The 21,749-nt window shown below is 30.3% G+C and overlaps 1 protein-coding gene across 5 annotated transcripts in view; it reads left to right on the top strand.

Annotated features, from left to right (window-relative positions):
- Positions 1–1,357: 1,357 nt before the first annotated feature.
- The window catches only part of LOC124539311 (solute carrier family 12 member 4), a 448,925-nt gene continuing 428,533 nt past the window's right edge, over positions 1,358–21,749 (top strand). For 3 of the 5 annotated variants that reach the window (XM_047116952.1, XM_047120923.1, XM_047119874.1), the window contains exons 1-2: positions 1,358–1,854; positions 8,537–8,863. In XM_047116952.1, coding sequence (XP_046972908.1) covers positions 8,743–8,863 — 121 coding nt within the window. In that variant the 5' untranslated portion in view covers positions 1,358–1,854; positions 8,537–8,742. The remainder of the gene's footprint in view (positions 1,855–8,536; positions 8,864–21,749) is intronic. The other 2 variants (XM_047117691.1, XM_047118444.1) reach the window with 2 other exon arrangements.

Consider the following 21,749-nt stretch of genomic DNA (forward strand, 5'->3'; position numbering starts at 1 on the left):
GTAATGTGTTAATTAATTTGAGGCACTGTCATTAAGCTCTTATATATGTATAATGATACAATTTTGAATTTTAACATAATGTAACCTCGAACGAATTGATTGCAGTTAAAAAAATGTAAGTTCAATTCAAAATTAATCAAAATACTTCTTTGAGCATGGGATCGAATGTCTTGTTGTAATAATTCCTATTTGCCATAGATTTACATGAAGTCAGTCGCAAACGATATTTCTTTAAACGTTCATTAAAATAATAATATTATAATTTATGTGCAATGTAATGGTTAATTAACAATGTTATAATAGTGCAATAAAGTTTACCTCGGATATTTTATCGCGTTATCTCTAATCATTATTTATTACATAAAATATACTTTATGGAAATGCGCAAAAAAAGTTGTGAGTATTTTTTTAGTAACACCGGGGAAAATATATACTATACCTGATATTGTTATTACAGGGGCACACACACGTGGAGTTTCACACACACCCTTCAAATCGGAATACAACAATGCTCAGAATTGCTGTTTGGGGGCAGAATATGTTATTAGTGACTAGACAGGCTTACAGAAACAGCCCCCACATGTTAATTGTAGATGCAACAGATCTTGAGTTTACATATGTGTGTAATATAAAAAGTAAGATTTTATTACAAGACTATGAATGAAAACGATTACTATATATGGATAACTAATTTGTGTCTTTTCATTAAAAATTTTAAAAACTTATGTAAGATAGTTTGCGTAACTATGTCCAGCGTTGTTAATAACATTTATAGAAGGTAGCATTAAGTAGCATCACTTTGGTATATAAAGGAGTTAATGCACGATTAGGATTGCAACGATTCGGTGAGCAAAATTTTGTAAGTTCATTATTTAATTCGTAAAACCCAATACAAAAACGCCTTGTAAGTTATAAAAATCACTGATAGCAGTAGCTTAAAATATAAACTTAGTGTCACCGTTATAAAATAACATTGGTACGTATCACGCATTTTATGAATATTTTAATTTGTAATCAGGTAATTAGTTATTATAATATACGAGTACCTACACAAAGAATGGATCGTAGGTATAAACATTAGACTATAATTTATTTTAGTAAAATGTATATACTTGTTTTTCTTCGTTTTAATTCATATACATAATATTTAAAAATAGGAAGTACGACATAATATATAGCAAAGAATAAATTAAAGTAAGTGACCGCTTAAGGAAAATATAAAATAGGTCAGTGGTAAACATCGACAATGATTTCAGATGATCAGATGCAAAACCGCTCCTGCAATAGCAGAACTGAATCAGCGGCAACACGTTAGCGTACACTTGTACACAGCGTGCGCAGAGAGCCGGCGCGTTCCCCCATCAGACGAGTCCGAGCCGTCGCGCGTCGCTCGCGTCTCCTCGGCCACCCGCCGACCGAAACTCGCGCAAACACTACTGAAAAATACAAAACAACTTCCCAACCAACAGTCGTGTATGTTCAGTTCTTCCATCTCCCCTGAATTGTTTCTAAAATAGTGAATTAAAACAAATCAACTACGCGTTGCGTAGTCCGTTTCGTGTAAACAAACGATGCATTCGATCTACGATCGATTGATAAAATAGTTTTTTTTATTTAAGGTTAAGTTTGTTGAACTTTTTTCGCGGCACGCGCGACTTTGTAGTGACGTAAGAAGTGCAACTAACCAGATTAGATACGCTAAGCCTGCTGTAATCATTTAGGCTCAGGTAAAGGACGTTTAATGTAAATACACGAACGGTTACTTTCATTCATAATTTTTAAAGTATGTTGAACATCGGCTGATTTGTTAGCGGTATATGTTGCGATCGCAAGTTGTGTCATATTTCCTACCAGGTTTGTTTATTAAACTCTTGAATTCTGTTTACCTATTTAAAACATTAGCGGTTATTCAAGGTGAAAACATAAATAACAATGAAATGAATTGTTATGCGTTTGCGTTACTGATACAGACCAGCTGCTGAGTGTATGATAACGAACTTCGAATCGACGCCAGTTTCGTATTTCGATAAATCTGTCGCGTTAATTCGTTTTACGTTACACATTTTTATGTCGTATAAAAATTTATTCAAGAAGGTTTAGATGAAAAGAAACAGACATCGTAGTTTGAACTTTGTTTGGGGCATTTAAAATAACTTTTATGTTATCATTTACATCCGTAGTGAGTTTTTGATGATATCATATCCAATAAATTATGTTACAACATCGTCGGAAGGACTTGTTAGGACAAATAAATACATACGTGTGTTGATGAAGGTCAGGACTGTAAGTTGTAAGTTTCAAATTTTAATAACAATTAACCGTTTTGAGTTGTTGTTATTTAAATGAGCATTGCTTAACATTAGCATAACGATATCATTGGTTTTTTTTAAATAATTTAATTAATGACTTACTACTGTGTGGTGACTACTGTTGTGGTCTTAGTATTATCATTCGTAATGTATTTATTTGAAACATTACTTTCAATACCTTTTTATTTTTTTAATTTAGATGTTTACTTGAGATTTTATTGTAATAGAGCTCGAATTATTAATTATTAGATATAAATTATCATCTATATCACAGAAAACCGAGAATTTTTTGGTAACGTTTCATTTATAAAAGGTTTGAAAAGATGTATAATATATATTTAAATTAATTTATTTAAAGCAGAAACATTACGCTTGCTTATTGATAGTCCAAGTAAACAACTAACATGGATTCGGAAACTTAAATAGGCAAAAATAATTAAGCGACATTTATTTAAATATAATTTGATTTTAATCCAATTAATTATTTTATAGGATCTTACAATGAGCTTAAATAATTAATATAATTTTTAATAGCAGGATCTTCAGCAGCCTTCGTCTACTTCCTTTATTAAAAAAAAAAACCCCTGACGTTTTTATGAACACGTCGAGAACTCACTCGACGTATGAAACCGTTCTCGTTAACGATAATGAATTTGACATCATTATAATAATTTAGCAGGTCGCACTAGAATTTAGAAGCCGAACCAACTCTGGAGCGTGGACAATAAACAATATTATTGTAGTTTTTTTTTTTTAATTTGTATTATAGTTGTTTCACATATTATATTTATTTCATCTGAATATTTGATGTTATCTCTGAATATCGAATAGTTCGCGGTATTTCAGAATACCTGACTATCGGGTATTTTGCGTGAATTTCGAGTAACGGTGCTCGAAATTCTAGCCTGTAATTAGAACACGCTTAATTGAAACCAAATTGTTACTATTTTATATTAATAACTAGTACTCAAATTATTCGTAGGTAATTTCGTAATTAGATTATAAAGGAGGTTAATAGGTATCGAAATAAAAAATAAAAATCTGAATTAAAGAATAAAGAATGTTCTTTACGTTCTATTTTCAAACATGATATAATAATACATGAATATATTCTACTTATGTTATGTCGTTTCTGTAATACGAGTGTAATGTAAACATTGATCGAGCTAAGTAGGCTGATGCACTGAATAGCATTAGAAAATACGCAACACACCTGACTATTGATATAATTGGTTATATTTATAATCAGTTTAAGATATATTTAACACATTCCGGTCTAGTCTCTGTACTGTTCGCACAAAAGTAAGTAAATTAATATGAGACAAAATGACATACATTATGCTGATCCCAATGTAAGTAGCTAAAGCACTTGTGTTAGAAGTAATGACGGTACCACAACCACCCAGACCCAAGACAACCTAGAAAATTAATGATAATCTGATTGACTCGGCCGGGAATAGAACCCGGGACCTTGGAGTGGCATACCAATGAAAATACCGATGTACACACCACCCGACAACGGAGGTCGTCGAAAGTAAATTGTTGACGTAAAACGATAATGAAACATCAATGTTTCTGAAATATTTTCTTACAAGACAAAATTATTCAATTGTAAGGGATTCCCCTAATCGCTCAATGACGTAATTAAATACCGAAACCCAAAAAAGTATGACGTAATTAAAACTCGATCGTACGCTATTCATTTTAAAAGTTAGGGAAGCACACGAGTTTGAAAATTCAGTAAAGTTGTAAGTGAATCGACGAAACGGGAACGTTATGACTCACTTTGACTGCCTCGTTGGTCGAGTGGAATTATATGATCGCATCCGAGGTCCCAGGTTCAAATCCCAGGCCGTAATGATAAAAAGTTGTTCGGCTTTTTTATGCCATATATGCCAGTTAATGAAGCGCTATATCTATATCTATCTCAAGGATAAGATCAAGCTTAAATTCCAGGTTAGCCCAACAGAACGTGAAAACCCACTAAGTTCTTCATGATCTTTCATATAAATTCCCTTGGAGAACTGGAATAACACCAACACCCCCCCCCCTCCTTGTGCAATACAATCCTACAACGTTGCCTGGTCTCCGTTTAGAATTCCCGCAATGACCGAAATCGCTAAGGATAAATAATTCCAATAACTGATAATGGTGATCCTTATCAATGCCATAAGTGAGAAAGAGATAGCAATATTAACATGTGAAACGGAACCGGTACCAATGCATACAATAATAATGTTTTATCTACTCGTCAACTTTTTGCATATGTCTGTTTTTTTGGTAAGCAACAATGATTCGTCTTTTTAAATGCATCAATGCTAAGCTGATTATCCTTAACGAACATTATTATTAAAAGACTAGCTTAATTTAACAAAAAAAATTAGTATTGTAGCCTAACTTACTTTTTATTATATCAGTTATCTACCAGTAAAAGTCCTTTCAAAATCGGCCCAGCCGTTCCAGAGATTAGCCGGAACAAACAGACAGACAGAGAGACAAAAATTGTAAAAAAATATATTTTGGTATACGTACCGTGTATTGAGTAAAAAAGGGTTATTTTAATATTACCAACAGACACTCCAATTCTAACTTATTTATTACTCACTTATTACTACTTACTTATTTATTTATTTTTAACAATACATTTTAAGCATTACGCTCATTAGCTTAGTGTCCAACAATTCCACGTCGCAGAATAGATACTGACCCCTAAGTCTATTATCATTCCCAATCCCGACATAAGCTGTACGCTTAATTGGTGACGACAATATAAATATTAGTGATTCGTGACAGGCATTGATTCTTTATTAATGAAACATTGTATTTTTGTGTATAATCATTCATCATTACGCTCAAATGTCTGATTATAAAAATGAATAATAAAAAATAAATAGATATGCTTTCTAAAATATGATTTTAAATAAGATTGGTGCAATATCGTCATTCAACCATTCTTTTTAGTCCAAATCAAAATATTCCTAAGCACACATTTACACGAAAGCTGGCTTAAATGGGCTATAAATATACCCCTAGTTCGAAATTTAAATGTTGCTCGACATATTTTATCTACACCGTCTTTTAAACGTTGCAACTCTTTCGATTAGTCAAAAAAGCAACCGTAATTGTTCACAATTAATCGATTAATTGTCAATTGTTTTTGTACAATGCGTTCGAACGCAGCTCAGTTTCAACAACCTCAGTTAAACCGTCGTCCCTGATTTCCAATACATATCAATTGCTTGTCATTTGTCTGTCCGCACTAGATGGTTTCAGTGTACGCCGATTGTCACTCGATATTTATAGAATTATTTATGAGCTCCATGTCGATATCAATGACGTAAGGGTACTTAAGATATTCATACAGATACGTTTTGTGCAATATATATTAATTTATATCTTCAAATGAATGCTTACAGTGCACTACACATACAAACTGATGGAATATTTATACAAACAAAGTGTGAACTGTTTTATGGTTTATTAATTCAAAATCATATAGGCCTTACATTCATGTAATATGTGTATAGAAGTTTAATGACTGGTCTTCAGATTTTTCAGCATAATGTCTTAACAAATTCAATATTAAATTTTTCAAAGAAATCTTCTTCAGAACAGTACAAGAACGAATGAATGACAACATGATATTGCACTGTTTGACTCGAGCCACTTCAAGCTCTATGCGCTCTAGTTCAAAAACCTGTGCTTCAAATTTTCTATCGGATTCTATCATATCATATATCACTGAAACAAATGGGTTGTAGAATCCCGTGTAACCTCAGTCAGTTATATTGTTCTTACAAACAAACTCACCGTTAACCATCCAATTATATTTAGAACACAAATATAAAATTTTTTTTTTCCATAATAACAAGTTGAAATAACAAAATTTCGCATTAGTTTAACTTATTTCTTCATCATCATCATATGTTCTTATTTAATGTTAATATATACTAATGATTTCAGTTTCATTATAACAGATTATGTAATAAAAGTCAGTCGTGAACTTATGATAATAATAAAGAATATACAAAAAATAAGACACAATAAATTTAATGTGTATACGAGTACATACTTAGTTTATTCAAAATGTGGCAAGGAGTATGTAGTCTTTTCGTTAGAATTTTAATTTTCGAACCGGTGGTAATTTAATATTGAAAAATAATGACTAAAAAATTTATAGAAGCCTACTAAATATAAAAAAAAAAAAAATGCTGTCGAGTGTTGCGTGTTATTATTCCTAGAATTATTTATAAAATTATGATATTAAATTAAATTTCATCGAATATTCTACAAAATATTTTACAAACGATTTTATTCCTTTCCAATTAGTGTTTCTTTTAAAATTAATTATACTCGTTTTAATTAATTTATTTACATAATTAATTGATAGAATGTTTAAAACTACTTGTAAATATACTCTCTGTCCGTCTGTATTTTCATTCGGTTGTTAATAATGCACATTTACTCGGTATCACATAATTAAGTACAATTATTTACATTACAAACAAAAAAACAACTACTGGATTATCACTTTGTACCTTCCGTATAAATAATTTAATATAATTAATTAATTGAACTGGAATATAATGAAATGATTACTGAACATCTAACTTATTAAGTTGCAGATTATGATTTCGGTCAAAACAAGTTATTGGTTTTTTAAAACATGTAGAGCATACTACATATACACAATGCGAAATACCACTAAATGACTTGTTACGAGATTCCCGAAATTCTAGTTCCAATTTAGTTTAGCGTAGTTACTCGTACTTGTTTCACGACTTCAATTCTCACAAAGAAAGAATTATTTGGAAATTAGCTCTATGACAATTTGGAGTCTTAATTTTTTACTTTTATACCTACTGGGTCGGGCGGATAATAATGAGATATTTTCAGAGTGACTGTCACTTATATATTAATTCCTTAAGGGATCTTATGAATCTAATATTTATTTTATTTTATACAAAAACTTTAGCCAATTTATTAAATGTTTCAAGAAACAGCTCTTAACTTTCAGACGCGGCTTCAGTTTCAGTCATCAAAAGTAACATCGTATCGGTACAGAGAAATTTTTACATTCTTTTACCCTCGTCAACGTCAAACTAAACAGGTCTAAATATAAAGGTTTTATATGTTGAAAATTGTAATAAATCTCTTTAGTGAAAAATATTACAAAGTAATCAACAATTAAATTTTAAAACAATTTAATATATTAATTGCTATTATGTATTATTAGGTTAATAGTTAGTGTCTATAATAAAATAAACAATGTAAATAAATGTGTCACGAATCCATTTATGTGATTTGTTTTTACGATATATTACAATTTATTGTTTAGTTTAAAATATCTTAAACTTAATTACAATATTTTACGACTTTAAGGAAAGGAGTTTTTATTTCAAATCTTTAATGTCAACCTTTTGTGGACTTATGGAGTACAGTTAAGTGTTTTGAATTATGATGCAAAAAAACAAGTTCACACGCTTAAGATTTTAGTCCAACATCTGCAATCGATTTGAACAATCTGAACATGCTTTCAATCAGAAATCATTAACATAGTTGTTACCTTTTTAAGTTTTTTGTTGAATTAGACTGATATAAAATACTAAATGCTAGCTAGCCTAGCTAATGCTCGCGGTTTTGCTCGTTATAAAGTTGAATACATTTACATAATTACTTAAAATATTATGTTTATTTCAGACTTCTTTATCAACAAATCTATGAATCAATTATAAAGCAAAAAAATGTTTCATCTTCCTGACTTAAGAAGCTATGGACTTCCGTACAAACTTTCAACCTCTCTTAGAGATAGAATTCCCAAAATTTTTACCTTAATGGGTAACTACACAATAAAACGATCCTACTCACCAAATTTCATGACTTAACACAGTTTACACTCGGCGATGATGAATCAGTGAGTCAGTCAGGACATGTTATGTTATAGATATAGATGTATCTGAACGTGTTTTTGAACCAAAACATTGTATATCGTAATGTTTAAAATATTGTTTCAAATATTTATTCGCAGTAACTGAGGAATATGAATTTTCTTTTTCATAAAAGTAACTTTTCATAACCTAAAAAAAAGCAATAAATTAATCTGTAAAATGCGTACTGGCATTTATATATTAAGACGTTTTATATTAGAACAAATATTACGAATGTCTTGAGTGCCGCTATCAATTGGTAACAGAATTCAAGTATTTCTTTATCTCTTAAAAATATAGGATGAGGTTGTAGAAGATGTAAGTAAACAGAGACACTAAAAACTCCGTTTAAACAATCATATCAAAAACATATCTTAGTGTAAACGTATCAGAGTGAAATTAAAACATATCTGTGTTTATTATACAACTATATCACATTAAATAAGTGCAAAGTGCAACTACAAGTGTGTTAGGGATTAAGTGTGAAGTGATACAGGAAAGTGAAAATGTCTGAACGCTTCAAGGTCACGAAGTTTGAGGAGCCTTCGGGAAAGACGTTTAAAAATTATGGCGCCACCTCCGCTGAGAGCGATGTGGAGCTGAAAGGGAAGTTGCTTCCAGATTCAGGTAAGCTTATCATCATAACACCATTTTATTTGTAAAATTATAATGTAATTATAAAATAACTTTTATTAAAAAAAAATAGATGTAAATTGAAGAACTTTTTGAAACAAATGATTCTTGACAGATTAATTCCCGCCAATTTGTAGAGCACAGATAATAAATGGAATGCCATAGAAACCATTTCTTTATTATAATTTAAAAAAAACCAAACTGATTATCTGTTCTATAGTTTTATATGCATAATATTCATGACTTCAGTCTTTCTTCTCTAATAATAATTAAATTTATACAGGACTATTGATAAAAAGTAATCTAGTAGGATAATATTTACTTCTATGGTATTGTATTAAAAGAGATATTGAATTTTTTTTTTCAAGTTGAACATGGTTACAGCTATCAATTTATTGTATCCTAACTAAATAAAAAAATACGCAACGTATATTAAACTTGTATTATGTGAAACGTACGTTTCAATTAAACCGCGTTACAACGCTCATTACACAAACGCTCGAATGCCGATTGATGTTTGATATGCGGATGGCAAATATTAATCATTACTGTGTAGTGTCCTACTGATATTGATATAACATCGCATTATATTAATATCGTATTAATTGTCGGTTAATGAGTCATTCGTGATGTGCACGTTATTTTTAATTAATAATAATTTGAGAACATATTCCGAAGTATTTTTAATTACATCTTTATTTGAAAATGACAAACATTGGCGGTTTAAGAAATATTGAAGATACCTTTGATCACCAATGCGCTACCTACTTTATGTTTCTTGTACCTGCAATTACACTGGTTCACTCACTCTTCAAACCGAACACAATAATACAAAGTACTACTATTTGGCGGTAGAATATCTGATCAGTACCTACCCTGAGGGACTTGTACAAAGCCATACCAACAAATAATTCACTTTACTTTACAGATATATAATTCTCCAGCACATTGCTTTCAACGTTTTGCCATGAAGATTGGTTGTTACACAACCAAGCTTTCAACACGACAAAGTTAGAACATCCTTCCTGTCAGGGCATTTTAATCTATAATAAAAATACGCGAAACGTTTTTCATTTTCCTTTATCTAAAACATAGGTGAATAATAAAACAAATAAGCTATATAGTACTGTACAGGATTTTATAAATAGTAGAAGAGTTTGGTGTTGATAATAATCGTCCTAGGTCATACAGAAGACATCAATAATAATGTATATAATGATTATTATTCACATGCAACTTTTTTTATTGAAATGTAACTAATGTTTTCCTTCCTGTTTTTTCCGATACTTTTAATATACCGAAACGGTAGTATATAGTTGTTATTGAAATTAAAATTGGAAAATTCCTTCAATATTACTTGAAGGTATGAAATAAATTTCGATTTTAATTCCCAGACATGACAGTGTCCTCTAGTTTTGCTAATACCTACCTATACAGTAAAAACCCCAAAATGAAGTACCTACGGGCAAAGTAATAGAAGTAATCTTTACATATAATAAAATTGAAGTGTCTGTTTGTAATATTAAAATAACCGCTTTTAATCAATGCATACATACACCGTGTAAAAGCCATACCAAATACCAAAATAACATTTTTTACAATCGTTCTGTTTGCTTCGGCTGAATTCTGGAACGACTTGACCGATTTTGACGTGACTTTTACTGGCAGACAGCTGATGCAGTACGAAGTCACTTAGGCTATAATAATAACATTTTTCTTATATTCAAACGACGAAGTCGCGGGCCCAGCATGTTATTAAATAAAACAGAACATTAAATCTATCTTAAAATAAGGACTCCACAGTCCTTTCATTCGTACAATTTAAATGTCGCGAGTGAATTGAATTTGGGTCGGCCTGTGTAGAGCTGTAAACCCTTTATTAAGAGTCTTACATAAATTCAATGCCAATCTCCTGTTCTGCTATTTATACTACATTATTAACAATTTGGAAATATATTTCTAACATGCTTTATCGATTTAAAGAAATATTATCTGAGGTATTTGATCTTAACCGATTGCAGGTTCAATCCCAGGCAAGCTCCACTGAATTTTCATTTATACGTACATATATTCTGCTTATAATGCGTTTTGGTCTCAGCGTTGAACCCAAGCTCCGTGAAAACCTGCATGTATTTAATTTTAGCGTCATTTTGCCATATGGTCTATGGTCTGGTGGTATTTGCCATACTTTGCAGTAGCGTGGTGGAATAAGCTCCAAGCCTCTTCCTCAAAGGGAGAGATACCAAGTTTTGAGTTATAGACATAAAGTAAAGAACTACAAGAGAAAGCAGCGATGCTTAGAGTTTTTACGAGTATGAAACTATATAATATATGTATGTATTTCCTTTAATCATTACACAAGATTATACCAAACGTAAAGCTACTGTCGGTATTAAATTTAGACTCTATGTCCGAGCAGTATGTTAATATTTATAAATGTGTACTATATATCCTGTCAAAAAGTCAATAAATTAGTAATGCCAGAATTTGACTAATACAATACTGCGGTTCGGCGGTAGAATAGCTGGTGAGTGAGTGACCTACCACCGAGATTACCACCTACCCAGACAGGTTTGCACAAAGCTCTACCACCGAGAAAACAAAAAGTTTTCAGCCTGTTCTCGCGCATCATAAAATTTCACTCGTTTTTTCATGAAGCGCTAAAACTATAACAACCGTAAGCGCCCAAACATACGTACAGATACATCAACTTTGATGTATTTCTATTTAAAGATTACATTGGCAATCACGACAGCATTTCGGTCATTGATTATTTGGATAAATTCTGGATAATTTTATTGGTTCGTTAATCTCGTAATCACATACCTGTCATTGAATACTCGTATTGAAATTGTGTTGTCAATTAGCTTGAATAGTGAATGTATTTCATTGAAATTAACGTCCTATAGTTGTCAAATTACAACTTATATTTATTTTTACCATTAAATTTAATTGAATATAATTTTTAATACATGTTACACGAGTCATAGACAAATGAGTGCAGCTTTTCGATTTGGATACTTTCTTCTCTCATATTTTGAGAAGAAGGTAACAATAGATAAGAACACTTCTTTTTTGGGAAATTATTTAAAAAAAAAAACATTTTTTTTTTCAAGGTGTTTAAATTTATTTTAATATTTATTCTTTTTGACATATAAGCATAAAGCGAGCAATAAGAATATTTTTTAATAATAATATCAAAGGAATGTATTATTATAGTAATTTAAGTATATTAAATTCATTTTTATTCTATTATATATTGAAGGTACTTGTGAACTTGAAAATTCATTCTTTCTAAATTCGCCTTCATCTGGAAAACTTTGTAACACCGTACGTCCTAGTTAGCTAACATTTTGAAACTTACTTGTTTGAGTTTGTGACGTACGTTTGCATAATAATATATTACTATCGTCTATTATATCGGGCCTACTACATTTTCTTTTATTTATTCAATTAATCAGAAACTAAACTCTTAAAATTTTTAAATATTAACAGTGACAACTGAATAACAATAGTAATATTAATGAAATATTTTAGTTTGATATTATGGGATATGGACCAAACAATTGTAAAGTTATAAAAAAAAATAATTTTAGAATAAGACAATGTTACTTGAGATGACGTCTGACAGAGAAGTATGGAAGGAGAAGACATGCTGCGCTGAGCCCAAATAAAATGGGGTAAGGGCAGGAGAATGATGATGATTTGGAATAACAAACAAATGTTCTGGCACTTGTTATTTATTGCTCTCATAATTGCATACTTCTACAAGGTAGTTCAACGCCTTACTCTTGTTATGACTTAAGACCTCATTCCAATAAAAGCAAATCCGAACCAAAACACAAAGACGCACACATTTATAAAATATCTTAGATACATATACATAGATCAGTGATACATATACATAGATCTGTTTACTTTAGGTACATCTTATTTTTGTGCCATTATATTGAAGGTAAATCTTTGCTATGTAAAACAAAACGAATATTACAAACAACCTAAATTCTACATGGCTATAAACACGACTATAAAATGCAAATACATATGTAAAATGATGAACTTATACGACTAATTATATAATTAATGCAATATGAAAGCAAAAATAATTGAAACGAACTATCTCGTAGAAGTTCGAACATTCGCAAGGTTTTAATTAAAACGGTACAGGATATTGCGTTCTAAGTACAGCTTTAAATATACAACTAACTTATGTTTTCATTTTGATGATAGGATATTAATTAAAATAAATGTTTTCTATAAGATTTTGCCGTTCATTTTGTAATAAAAATTATGATTGTTTTTAATAACAGTATGAAAGTAAATACGTAGACTATCCTTACATATAATAAAATTGGAGCGTCTGTTTTTAAACGGTACATATCCCAAAATAAAATTTGGACAATTTTTGTGTGTCTGTTTATGTGTCTGTCTGCTTGTTCCGGCTAATCTCTGGAACGGCTGGACCGATTTTAACGGGATATTCACTGGTAGATAACTGATATAATAAGGAGTAACTTAGGCTACAGTATGTATTATTTTTTTGGCTAAATTGAAACGCGTTTGTAGTTTTAAATATTTTTAGACATATCATGTACACTACTATAATAACTTTATAGCCACTCGGTAAAATACTCATATTGGAATTTTTAGTAAATAACTCATATTCATAGTATCGCGCACAAAGTCGAGATCACATTTCATGGAAGTATTCCCACAGGCTATGCAACTATATACATTCGTTCATGCAATTCTTGAAACGCTACATAGTATTTCAAAGGACAAAATACAGATTCGAATTGCAACAACAAATTATAGCTTTTATATTTTTTATTTAAATAAACAAATCGATTCAGGTGAGTTTGAAACCAGAAACAAACAGCACATATTAATTTATAGACAAAGGAAATTATATTTTATAAAAATCATTTATGATGTAGAGTATATAGAGTATAAGATGATATGTATATAGAGTATATCTAGGGAATACTTTTATCATAAACCCCTTCATACAAAAATCAAATAACTAAACTCTACTTATAGGTTTAAACTACACGATAATTTCAATGAAACGTAAATAAATAACGAAATTGTGTGATATTTAACCGTGTCTGAATAAATAAATTAAAATCTCTGTTTTGAGTTGATTAAATATTAGCACATATTGTGTATTTTAGTCAAACACTTATTTAATATTCTAGCACGGTTTCACTCCACAAATGTAAACAGTTTGCGCGCATAAAAATATTATTTTTAGATTCATAGTTTATTAATCATGTAATGGCAGAGTACATTGATAGGCAAAGATCTATCTTGTTAGAATATTACATTTGATGTAATATGGAGGCATCCTCACGATATTTTCAAGTATGTGAACGTTCAGCGGGTCTTGCCTACCTGCGTTTCTCAATTATCATATTATTGAATCCCATTGGAAAACGCAAGTTTGTACGCATATAACTCCATTAGAATAGTTCAAACTTCGTTGTGATTGGATGACGTTCTTCTTCTTTTTTCTTCTCAATACATTACCTATTTCGGACAAGAGTGAGAAGCGAGGATGAAAAAACTAACGATGTTTATCGTAACGTTGAGATCTGTAAATAATGTTAGTAATTTCATTGTCTTTGCGAAGACTACATTTATCGTTCTTTATTGGTCGTTAACAAAGCTATATTTTCGTTGGATGTGCTACAGAGTACAGGTTATAAAATGTTAATCAGGCTCATTTAAGGTAATATTAATAAGATCTAAATATTTTTATGTGAACATTTAAATATGATTTTATATTTCTATTATATTGTTTTGTAACAATTTATTATAAATTGTTATTTGTCCATCACAATGTAACATTAATTTTAATGACACTTTGTGAGGCTAGCTCACATAATATATACGTATGAATTTTAAACCACGTAGTGTTTAAAATTTTATTGCCTAATGCCTTTATCTTAAACATGAATTTATTAAGATATAAATCGGATGTGTATTATAAAGATTGCACCTGAAATTAATTTAAATTTATATACATATATAATAGATAATAAAAAAACAATTAATAACTGTAGCAACGTCAGCTATGCAGTTGTAAAAAGTACATAGTTGTAGGTGGAATGATTGATGACTACAGTGAAATTACACTTTTTTTTTTAAATAAATTATCTAAGACCTATATTTTAATTGATGTAAACGACACTTTGTAAAATAATAAATGGTTTTGTCAGAATTATTCATGAATATTCGCCTGCTATAATACACTTACTATATGTAGGATCTGAAATTGATGGAAATTATTTTGACTGAGTGGATAGCTACATATTTTTGTGTGATAATTGAACAATACAGGTGTACAATATTATTTGGATACAAAAGTTACATAATTCATATATAAAAACAACGCATAATACATAAGTAGGTATATTGGATATGCAGTTGTAATATATCATAAAATTTCTCGTATTTATTAAAAAAATATTATAATTATTGAATAGTCAACACAATACGCTGTCTCAGGCCTTATTATATTTTCCGTAAACAAATAATGTTACTGTAATTGTTACTTAAATAAATTATGTTACAAAGACATACTCATTCAATTCAAAAGCATATCTTAAACGTAACATTTAACAATAGGTTTATAGCGCAATTAAGTAACACACAGATACACGGTTTATTTGCATGTAATAGGTTAACAGTTAAATATAGTTTAGTAATAAATTCTCCATTGATTATTGGGAATAGGAAAACTTATATATTTAAACTGAATTAGATTTCCAATGTTTGGAAGGCTTCTCTCAACGATGAACTCAGCAAGCAAGTAACGTTAGTAATTTCATTGACTTCACGGGGCGTAGGCATTGCTTTGAATGGTCTCGACGACTCCGCGTCTGTACGTACTTCATGTAATCAAGATAATGGTTAAAATATTACGTTTTCAATGTATACTAGTTCTTACTCGTGATTTTGTCCAGAGTAAGACTGATGTTATTCCATTAAATTATGAAATAAAACTCTTCAGCTTTGGTTATCTTTATAATAAATGTAATCAAAATCTGCAAAGGATAAACTACAATGCACAATTAGTGTGCGCATATTCTATAACCGCTCTCCTATGCTGACATATCAGAAAATGACCAAGAGCTGGTCTTTATTTGAGGCAAATGGTCTGAGCCAATGGTCAAAAGGTCTTATAAGACATCTTCTTGATTCGAAACTAAAGAATACGTCATAATTTAAATATATTATTTGTATTTAAATGAATAGAACTAACTCGAAATGTTTTTCTGTATGTGGGACACGATTGCAATATCCATTTCAATTAATGAATAAATTATTTATTTATTGATTTTATTCAGTTATATTATTAAATAATATTTTATTCAGTCTTCTAACGTAAGTCGACCAAGGATTAGATGAATCCTTGATCGAGACTTAACTCAAAAAATTAATTTCTGTTGATTACAAAAAAAAAAATAAATCATATGGAAATAAAAACACTCGAGTCGGATTTAAATCAGCAATATGTGCTTCCATCGTCTCGCATTGAAGTGGCGTGGCGGAATAAACTCCAAACCTTGTCTTTAAAATAAAATTACTCAGGACAAAAGTAACAAATTTAATAATAATTTACTTTACTTTTCCATTATTTAATTATATTCGATATCAACTCAACAATATTAAGCCGTATATATTTATCGTATCACGATGGGTATAATCTTTTTAATTACAATTTAGTGTTCGGTATTCCCTAAAACTAAGTAAACACTCTTTCACTACATGAATATAACTGTATAACTATAAACAAAACTCAACGACCATCAATATCGAACGCTTTCCGGATTTCCCAGTTTGGTCTGCCCTCAGACTGTCAAATACAAAGCGTGTAGTTTCATTTAGGCATGCAATGTTTTTTATATGTTACCTTAAAATTAACAAGGCCGTATATAACTCTTAAGTAATACATTATTAATATATATGTCAATATTTTATATAGGTGTTTTTTTCTTGTCAAAGCTGAAACTAAACTAAGGAGAGGGTTTGGAACATATTCCACCACTCTGTTCCAATGCGGGTTGGTGGAATTCACATGTGGCAGATTTTAAACACATGCAGGTTTCCTCACGATGTTTTCCTTTACCGCCGAGCACGAGATGAAATATAAACATAAATTAAGCATATATATATATATATAGTGGTGCATGCCTAGGTTTGAACCCGAAATCATCGGTTAAGATGCATGCGTTCTAACCACTGGGTCATCTCAGCTCTCACCCTTTCGTTGCAAGAAAATACAAGACTACTTTTATTGTCAAAAAAGTTTTTGTATATGCGATTCGACGTTGTCTGTTGCTTTCCTTTTTCGTAGAGTGATAAAATTGTTGAAAACTATCGAAATCCGTGTAAGTCACCTGAGCTATATGTGGTTCTAATTAAAACTGAGAATAAGATGTAACATATAAAATGTCGTATAAGCAGTATTTTGACATCATTTTTTGAGCAATAAAACACTATGAATTTTAAAATAAATAATGATAACTTATCAAATTGGGCAAATATGACCAACATATTTATTAGAGTAACCTTAAATAATCTACTGTCGTTCTATTATGTTGTTTAGTCTTTCAAACGACAATGAGAAAAGTAATTTGAGTAATAACACCTAAAATTCGATTTTATAACCTGTGGGTTCTAAAATGACGTATAGTCTGACGTATTCAGTAGTTTAGTTGAAGTGTTTGTGTATAATGGTCGCGTTCAATTTCGAACCTGACACTTTGCTTACATTTTTATCGTAAAGCTACCCGTGAGCAATTGGGTTTACCCGGACGGAGCTGATGAGTTATTCAAGAACACGGGATTATTGCTATTTGCATATATATCCCACGAACAATATGTTATGAATATTTTGCCAATTTATGACAGTTACACACGAGCGTGAACACATTTCAACAGATTTAGAATATTTCAAGACTTGAATGGTAATAACATTATGAATATAACTTTGTACCTTTTACTGTGTAAATGTGCTAAATACTTGTAATTAACTGATGTTAAAATATTCGTAAAGACGCCTCTTATTAAACTAAATATTTGTGTTTCGTTTATGTTATAAATTATCATAAATTATAATAAATCGTTTCGGAGCAGGAGAGATTCGAAATTTCAAAGGCTCTTTATTATATCGCGGTTGATACAGAATGTAATTAACTTAATCATACACTTATGTTATTACATAAAACCGTAACTGAGTCTTTTTATATGAATGAAATGTTAAATGTAAATCATATTTTATAAACTTAAAATTTGATTTGCTTAAACGTAAGTGAAGTACGTATAATATAGGATGCTATTAACGTCCCATTGGTAGGCTAAAGGTCTTAGTAGAGAAGGATTAGAATTTATTCCACCATGTTGCTCCATTGCGGATCGGTGGCTATATATGTAACACAATTTCATTGAAATTAGACACATGTAGATTTCCTCACTCTAAGCCTGAGATGAATTATAAAAACATGTACACTCAGTGGTCCTTGCCTGGATTTGAACCCGTAATCATAAGTTCTAACTATCGGCTTGTTTGAACGCGATCTCTGACGATACTAACTGGGTTTCAAAAATTATTTTCCCATTTGTTCGCCAAATTCTGAAGCTAAGGAGCAGGAATATTTCAACTAAGGAACAGCTGGTATGTTATATAACACAGCATGACCAAGCACAAGGTATACTTTGATGTTATTTGAATATTTTAATAACTTAAAACTAAGAATATTCCTGCATGAGATATAGCGTATTCACTCAGATTCGTTAATATCTTAAGGTCTTTGCAAGAAACTTAGTCTAATTATGTTCCCTTTGACACATTTGAAAAGTACTCTTTTGAAATGTAGTTTACTAGTATGACCTATTTCTGCCTATCCTTTTTCCGTCTAACGAAGGTTATTTTCTTTGAATTTTAAACTTTATTTCGTTAACGATAAAGTTCATTTTAGTTTAGAACATAATTTTGTGTACATTCGTTACGTGGAAAATGTTACTGTTCAATCCATTTCAGGTTTCAGATAGCCGGCTATTGAGTATCGTTTTAAATTGATTCTTTGTGTTATCTTGATTAAAAAAAAAACTATATGCGCATATTTTATTATTTGTGATACACTTGCTTTAGTATAAACAAGATGTACTCGCGACTCGCGTGTTTGAATTAAACTGATTTTTATTGTAATTCTAAAATAAAAGTAGCCTAATTTAATCCCTATTGCATCGGCTATTTGCCAGTGTAAAGTCCCCTCAAAATCGGTCGAGCCATTTCATTGGTTAATCTAAACAAACAGACAAACAAAAAAATATCTAAAAACCAAATAATATATATCGAACAACTTCGGTTATGAAAACAGAACCTCGTGATGTGGCCTTATATTTAGACCAACGAGACAAGACGTATTTTACATAAAGAAAATTTAAAATGTCTTGTTACTTCCTTACAAACGTTTATTTTCAGTAGAGGTGTAATAACGTTTCATAAAGGTGGGTAGTATGTTTATTAGAAATTCAGATGAGCCACCTACTCTATACATATAATAAAATTGGTGTATCTGTTTGTAATATTAAAATAACCGCATTATATTAAATGCACATTTATAATATATACGGTATATGTACCAAAAGAACATTATTTTTCTGGGTATCTGTCTGTTTGTTTCAGCTACTCCTGGAACGAATTTCACTAGCAGATACGCTCCGTAACAAGTATAAATGCTCCGTATGTCATGACTGTACCGCCAATTTTAGGATACCTTGTGTGTATCTGGTACTGACTTACCCTTCAAGCCGAATAACAGCAAGCAACGTATTGATTTACGAAAATAGCATGATATCTTCAAAACGTGAAACATCTGATTGGCTCCAAAATTTTCTTTGTATGAAGATATTTATATGTTTAGTATACAAGCCGGAGTGATAACCCCCTTCTTTTCTAAAATATTGCAGTTAGAGTTGCTCCTAGGTTTTCATTCGTATTTTAAGATAATTTTCTTCTGAAGACATAATTATACATATTTATCAAAATTACAAAACTCCCAAATATTCAATTTTCGTATACAAAGGGCCACAACAGTTTACCCTGTTACATATTTAAAAGCAGTTTGTGAGTGAACAACAGATTGCAATGGCTTAAAATTTGAGTGAATTTAAAATAGATTTCAAAGTTATAGAGTGTATCGTATATTTTGTGTTTATATTTAATTTAAAATGTTTACCAGTCAACGGAAATGTAGAATAAAAGAGTTCTATAAAAAAATACAACTTGATTTACATTTATATATTTACTTAAATGTAGTAAGAGTCTGTTATAGATTTTCGAATTTGCTTTCCCGTTGAGGTTACATATATTAATTTATACTTTGATATCAGATTTTATTTGAAATCAGATTACGCGTGTAACTGTATAATGTACAGTCAGAGTAAGAAAACCTTCGTCAGTTTTCAAATTAATTCCTTTATCAACCCTTAGTAACTTTTAAAACTAAACATCAAATTATTGCGACGCAATATGTCATTCTCGATCGGTAAAGCAGATTATCGCTCATACTGAGCACACGAAAATAGGTCTTAAGGTGACGAACCTTTTCTTACCCCGACTGTACATACATATGTTGTGTATTATTATTAGTAGTAGTTCTATTAAAATGTATTTTACTTTGACCACGATATGAGTAAATGTTTAATGTCAATTAGATTACACTTGCGTCCAATATACCACGAGCATTTTTTTTTATTATTACAGTTTTATATTTTTTATCTCATCTTTGATCAAACCATGGAATGTGTGCTTTTGCGTCCTAGTTGTGTTTTATTTTGCAGAGTAAACATTATTTTCATTCGTTTAATTATTGAGAGCTCTTAGCGTTCATGAAATTCAGCGTTACCGTGAAACATTTATAAATATACAGATTGTATTATATAATATAATCTGTGGAAAACTTTACACGTGCTACAAACATTCCATTTATAAATTTTTACGAGAGATCAACATCACGTTTAACCATTAATCCGTTTGGGTTGAGTTTTGTGTATAGGCATTGTAAACATCACATTGTTTAGGTTTCTGGTATAATATAATATACATATAATCACTACATAGTAAAACAAAGTAGCTTTCTCTGTCCCTGTGTATGCTTAAACCTTTAAAACTACGCACCTGATGTTGATGCGATTTTATTTAATCGATTGAATGATTCGAGGGAAAGGCTTTTGTTCATAATATAAGGACGATATATTAAAGAAACGCTGATAATTTCAGAAGTTTTTAATTTGATGTCATAAATAAACAAATTCTGTAGTATATTTAGTATAAGTATTGTACCTGTGCGAAGCCGGGGCTGTAGTTCTGGTATCATTTGATTCTATTTAGAAATAGAATCAAATGATACAAGAACTGAAAAAGATGGTGGTGAAAATTTTGAATTATGGAAAAACCAGGAATTTTGGCATCTTTGGAGAAACCTATATCCAAAAGGTGATTGGAGAAATATTGGTTTCATTTATATTATTAACATAACAATTCTAATATTGTGATTATTTTTTACTCTATTTATTAAAGAGTTTCAAATTTGTTTCAAAACTTTTATCTATTTTATTAGGATAAAATACAAAAATTTAAACTGGAAATAACAAGAAAATTGTACTCTGGAATCATTGGAACAAAGGTTAAAAATTATCTTTTTATATTAAACTTGACACGGAAATCGATTGCCATAGACTACGATAAACACATAACCTAGTGGTCTCTTTCGTTATTGTTTATGATCGAATATTGCCCAATTTTACCCATTAAAAATATTTAAATATAATTCTCTTAGTTCTAATAAAACAATAAAGAAACTAATTT

The sequence above is a fragment of the Vanessa cardui genome, chromosome 1 (assembly GCF_905220365.1).
Source record: "Vanessa cardui chromosome 1, ilVanCard2.1, whole genome shotgun sequence".
Taxonomy (NCBI): domain Eukaryota; kingdom Metazoa; phylum Arthropoda; class Insecta; order Lepidoptera; family Nymphalidae; genus Vanessa; species Vanessa cardui.